The 6,123-nt window shown below is 30.9% G+C and overlaps 1 protein-coding gene across 9 annotated transcripts in view; it reads left to right on the forward strand.

The window, feature by feature from the left end:
• The window catches only part of LOC123012987 (protein still life, isoforms C/SIF type 2), a 61,362-nt gene that overhangs the window by 9,509 nt on the left and 45,730 nt on the right, over window positions 1–6,123 (forward strand). For 7 of the 9 annotated variants that reach the window (XM_044411250.1, XM_044411251.1, XM_044411249.1 and 4 more), the window contains 5 exons: window positions 2,303–2,544; window positions 2,874–3,058; window positions 3,114–3,232; window positions 5,206–5,419; window positions 5,469–5,600. In XM_044411250.1, coding sequence (XP_044267185.1) covers window positions 2,438–2,544; window positions 2,874–3,058; window positions 3,114–3,232; window positions 5,206–5,419; window positions 5,469–5,600 — 757 coding nt within the window. In that variant the 5' untranslated portion in view covers window positions 2,303–2,437. The remainder of the gene's footprint in view (window positions 1–2,302; window positions 2,545–2,873; window positions 3,059–3,113; window positions 3,233–5,205; window positions 5,420–5,468; window positions 5,601–6,123) is intronic. The other 2 variants (XM_044411254.1, XM_044411256.1) reach the window with 1 other exon arrangement.

Below are 6,123 nucleotides of genomic sequence, written 5' to 3' on the forward strand. Positions count from 1 at the left end.
CTTAACTTAACTAAAATTTTGTTTTTTTTTGTTTTTCAAACATTAACTATAGTTTAAACGTGTTTTAGGGTTTCTTCTTTTTGTAATCTGTTTAACTTGGTTAACAGTGTTGTTATACTTACTTAAAATTTTGAAATCTTCGTAGATATAACGAATTTTGTTGACACTAATTGTAAGATCTAGGAAATTAGAAGTATCATTTATTATTTTATTTATAATAATACTTTAAACTTTAAACAAATAGATTTACAAATAAATTTCTTATACATAGAAACTAATTACATGACAGAACTAATTTTTCTAAGGTCAATAAAAGCATCAAAGTATAAAATTTGTTAATTTTTTTGTTAAACCGGAAACATTTTTGAGATGTCTGTTGATTGGAAATTTTTTGGGTTATTTTTTTCAAACTGCAAAATCTTTTCATATCTATAAATTTTGCTCTTATTTTTTTATTATCTTTTAATTACTGTACTGCTTTTTAATTTTCTGAGACTACTTTATAATATTTTTTAATATAAAGAATTGAGTTACAAATCAAAACAATTATCTAATAGTCGCGCCCCAGAAAAAATGTCCCGTAAGGTAAGATACCAGGAACATGGAATTAATTCTATCTATCAAAAAATTTTGACATTTATTTTTCGACATTTGACATTCTTTTATGTCTATTTAATAATACTGATGATCTTATATATGATTTTTTTTAAATTATTTGATAAAGGTACATTAATTTTGCCAATAAAATCCACAAATAACATTGAACAGAGTTACAATTTAGAATACAGCTTTCTTGTTTCTTCTTTTAATAGCCTATAGCAAAAAAAATTGGAAAATTATTTTTCCAACAGAAATAAATAGTCGAAGTGCAAAATTTAAACCCTCGTAACTTCGAAATTTTTATAGATAAATTATTTTTTACATTTTTTTCATGTTCCTGGTATGTTACCTTGAATTGTTCTTTGGGGCACGAGTTCTGGCGCACCCTGTATATAATATATTGGCTACGATTTCAGATAGCCCCGATGCCTATTCTTTATAAAATATTGTTCCATCAAGCGAATCAGTAATTTCAATAATTTTATTATTTACTATAAATCAGAACAGGATTGATTGGATAGAATTATTTACCCAGATGATTACAAAACGCGCGTTCCCCTCGTTTACTACACTTTATTTTTGTGATTAATAGACGTTATAATAATAAATGCTTGTTGAATATTGGAAAATTTTAATATTATTTTATTTCTGCACACATTTGATTTTTGTTGTTTTTTTTTGGAATAAATAATTTTTGTAAAAATATTTTTCTAATTTCAACGAATTATCATGAATTTTGTTGCTTAATATGTCATTAAGTAGAAATTTTTTGACTTCATTAGTAAAATTTTCTTGAAAATTTTTGGTGAAGTTAGTTACAGACATTTTTTCTAATTAATAAGTAATGACCAGTTTTGCCGTTGAATATCCTTTTGCTACTTTTTAATAGATTTTTAAACTAAGTAATTAATTGTTTATTAAAGAAGTTTACTGTTTTTCTGTAGTTCTAAGTATTCTATTTGTTTTACTTGTTTATACAGATATTTATTTGTAACTTTAACTACCAACACTATTCTTGGATTTAACAGTTCTTGATGTTATTTGCTTACATTACTTTCTACAATTTCACGATTTTCTTGCATCAGTTACTTCGGTAGTGTTTAAAATGGTTTTATTACAGTTGTGTTTTAGTTGTTATAAACATAATTTTATTTTTACACTTTGTATATTTACTCAAATATTCTTTCCAGAAATATTTATACTTACTACAGATATTTACAAGATTCTGAGCCTGTAATAGTAAATACATAGTATGTAAATTTATAAAAAATAACTTTTTCCAATTAGATTTTATTTAAAATTTGTGTAGAGAATTGGGAGATTTAATGATACTAATTTAGTTTAGATATCAAAATTCGTTTAAGACATAAAATTAGAAATGAAAACCATCACCGGCCACCAATCGTCTCCTCGTCCGTCTTTGCCCACCTTTTTTCATATTATTCCGCGCTTCCAGCGTTCTAAATTTAATCCATACTAAATATACACCTCTTGAGCAAGTAAAACAACAATTTCAACGACGTAAACTCATTCTTCATCCTCTCAAAACTCGATTGACTTCCTCATACGAAATCGGAGAAAAACTTTGACGTGGGCGATCATATCGGTCGTTATTTTTAGTCCGCCTAAATCTCAACGTGGGCCGGCTCGAAATGTCAACCGACCAATAGCCCCCATTTAGTAAAAAAAAATTTGTTTCCAGCATAAACACAAACCCGCACACCAGCGGTCTCAGTCTCTGAACCGTGGCGTTCGTGGTCAGTGGGGCTCCCGAGGGCCCGAGTTCGCTCCCGACATGTGGTGACAGCGGGGCCAGTGCCAGTGCCCAGCGGCGGCGATGGGCAACAAACTCAGCTGCTCGTGCGCCCCTCTCATCAGGAAGGCGTATCGATACGAGGACTCGCCGTGGCAGACGTCCAGGAGACGCGACGGACACCTCCTCAGGTAGCTAATTACATCTGACATCCAAAAATAGCAGAATTACTAGAAACTACAATCAAATCTGGTCGGATTTTACAATATTTTGTAGAAATTATAGGAGGTCGCGGCTTCGCCGTTCGCCCCCACACTATCACATTTTGTTAAATTTTAAACCTCACAATAGTGTGAGCTGATAGCTGATTCGCAAATATTTTATATAATTATCAGGGGCTTTGCCCCCACTATCAGATTTTGTCAAAATTTATAAATGGGGCTCGCGGCTTTGCCGCTCGTTATAGTTAGCAATCTAAAAAACATAAGAATTCTTGTTGATTTAAAGAATTTTTTTGCAGATTATGGGCGGAGGTGTTCCACGTGTCTGCGAGTGGCGCTGGTACCGTCAAATGGCAGCAAGTTAGTGAGGATCTCGTGCCTGTTAACATCACCTGCATTCAGGACTCGCCGGAATGCGTTTTTCACATCACGGCCTACAACTCGCAGGTCGACAAGATTCTGGACGTGCGGCTGGTCCAGCCTGGTAAAACCAGTTTAATATTTCAATTTTTAAAACTAATTGATTTTTCGTGTTGTAGGGACCAGGATAGGGCAAGCGTCGGAGTGCTTCGTGTATTGGAAGGATCCCATGACCAACGACACGTGGGGATTGAATTTTACCTCGCCCATCGATGCAAAACAGTTCAGAGAATGTTGTGTAAGTATCAAATCTGATGGGAAGGTTGAAATAAACGCCTGTTGCATTGCCATGTTGTTCATTCATGGGGACAGAAGACGCCCACAGTGTTATGAACTTCACAGCTCACACCAACTGATAGTGAATGTGATTTATTACAATTTTTCGATTAAAAGCTAATTGAAACTCGGGGGAATAACACGCAATGCACAAGGTGAATGTGATTTTAACTTGACACTTGAAAAAATAACAACTTATTTGTAACGTTTTTGCTTTTATTTTCAAGCAAAATGAGGTTTTTGTTATTATTTCTGTAAATTGTACATAGGCGGAATTATCAAAAACAAATTTTAATAAAAAACTGTAGATGTTCACTTTTTCCATTGCTTATGAAATTTTTTGTTAACTACCTATTCTCTTAATTTAATCAGTTTGTGTTTAATTTTAATTTTTGTAATTTGTTTATAGAAGGTTTAAAATAAAAGAAAATTTTGTTTTTATTACTTTTTTATTTTTTTTACCCATCCTCATGCATGTACATTGGTTTGTAACTTCTTTTACTTTTTTGTTTCGTTTTCTGAAATGCATTTATTTTATTGTTTTTAGTTTATTTATTTTACATAAAACAATAATACTTGTTTTTATTTTCCTGTACTTTTAAATTTTAAACAAGTTTGTTTTTTCATGTTTTTTGTGTATTGTATTAAAGAACTGACTTTTATAACAGTTTTATCCTTTTGATTTCTTACAAAATTTTTAACAAATTATTATCAAAATGTTTGCAGTTTTTATAAATTTATACCAAGTGAATAAAAAGTATGGATAACCAAACGTTTTTTGCTTAAAACACATTTATTTTTTGGAAAGAACTAATTAATGAATGATAAAGTACTGTAAAAATGTGATGTTTTATCAAAAATAAAATTTTTCGAAATTTTTTTTTGTTTTTGAGTTGTACAAAAAATCTTATTTTTTTAATAGCAACCATTTTTCTCATGAAGATTATGATTTAAGAATTACAAGTATCTACTTTACATTTAATTTTTCATAAGTTTTTTTACATAAATTGTAATTTTAAGAAAAAAAAACAAAACAAAATTTCGTTCTCAAAATACAATCACATTTTTTAAATTACTTTCATTTATATTATTTATTATTTTCTGGGGACGAATGATTAGAAAAAAACCGCTTGGTTCCATACTTTAAATTCACCCTGTAGATTTTTAACACTCTATTTTTATATATGAATAAAAGAATATCAGATTTTATTAGTCAAATAACTAGTGGAGGTATAATAATAAATAATAATTATTAATATTTAACTTTCATTTTTATATTTGCAATAATTTAAGTTTAAGTTAACAGTTTAACATTATTTTTAACTCACAAATATTTTTCATCAAGTCTATAATATTCTATAATTTAATTTTATTCAAAAAAATTTAACAAAAACTGTTAAATTAAATATTTCAAAAAATGTTTCACTGGATTTAGAATTGATACTGGGTAATACCGAATTATGGCAAAATCTATAAATGTAATAAATTAACTTATCCAAAGAGGGCAAACACCAAGCTAACTTGGGGTACTGTTATATTATTTTATATTTTAGTTTTTCATTTATTTAACTTTCAAATTCTTAGTTAAATGAAATAAAAAAAAATTTCTGTATAGTTTTCTTTAAAAATTAATCGAATTAATGTACAATTAATCGTAATCGCCAAAATTCTAGCGCTTTAAACCCATTTTTCTCAAATTACTTGACGATTTGGTAAGTGCTGCCACCAAAACTAAACCCAACTTTTTGCCACTTTGCCTCCAAATTCGAGCGCACAATACCTCCAAAACCGTTGTAAGACTTCAGATCGCACACCCTGCAAGACCTCTAAACACAATCACATCCGCCACCCCCAATCGCATGTTTCTCATTGTGAATTTTTCACTCCCATTTTATCACCCCGAGTAGTATGTTTTATAATGCTTATTAAACGCAGTGTGATTTGTTACAGTCGCCGTCGTTCAAATTCTCCCGGAAGGCGTCGTCTTCCTACTCGCTGAAGTTGGAGCCGCCGAACAAACAAAAATTCAAAACGAAACGAAAGCCTTTGAGCACTCCGGCGTCGCCGAGTCGGGCTCGCGAGCCGCAGTGCACCTGCATGACAGCTGAGCAATATGCAAGACTGAGGGCACAGGACCCACGATTTCGAGGTAAAATTCTAAACTCTCTTAAAAATCTGTTTCAAAAACCTTGGTTTAGGATCTTCGACTTTGCCGCGGGCGCAGACCCGCGCCACCGACACGGAGGGAAGAGCCGACAAAGTGACCGCCGCCACATCTTCCACTAGTCTTTACGATAACGTTGGTGCTACACAAACTGGTTCAACACAAGGTGATGTTTGCGATAAAAATATGCTTGCTTCCGGTAAAAACCTCGCAAAATTGGATTGAAAATGGCACAAATTGCTTTATTTTGGCCTAAAATTGAATTTTAAGAAATTATTTTTATAAAATACATTGATTTAGAATGATTTCTGTAATAAAATCGAGCAAAATTAGAATGGAAATAGCTCAAATTGCTTTATTTTGGCAGAAAACAGTTATTTAAACATTTAATTTGTTAAAATACGTTGATTTAGGTCGTTTTCAGGCTTAAAATTGAGCCAAATCGATTGGAAATGGCACAAATTGCTTCATTTTGTCCAAAAATTGGATTTTAAGCAATTATTTTTAAAATACATTTATTTAGAATATATATTTGTTGAATTTCGTGGAATAAAAGTCTGCTTATAGTTTATTTAGAACGATTTCAGTGTTAATATTAAGGAAAATTGGATTGGAAGTAGCTCAAATTGCTTCATTTTGGAAGAAAACTTTTATTTAAGCTATTATTTTGTTGAAATATTTTGATTCAG

Source organism: Tribolium madens, unplaced genomic scaffold (genome assembly GCF_015345945.1).
Source record: "Tribolium madens isolate multiple individuals breed KSU strain unplaced genomic scaffold, Tmad_KSU_1.1 Scaffold_96;HRSCAF=242;Tcas5.2_LG5, whole genome shotgun sequence".
NCBI lineage: Eukaryota > Metazoa > Arthropoda > Insecta > Coleoptera > Tenebrionidae > Tribolium > Tribolium madens.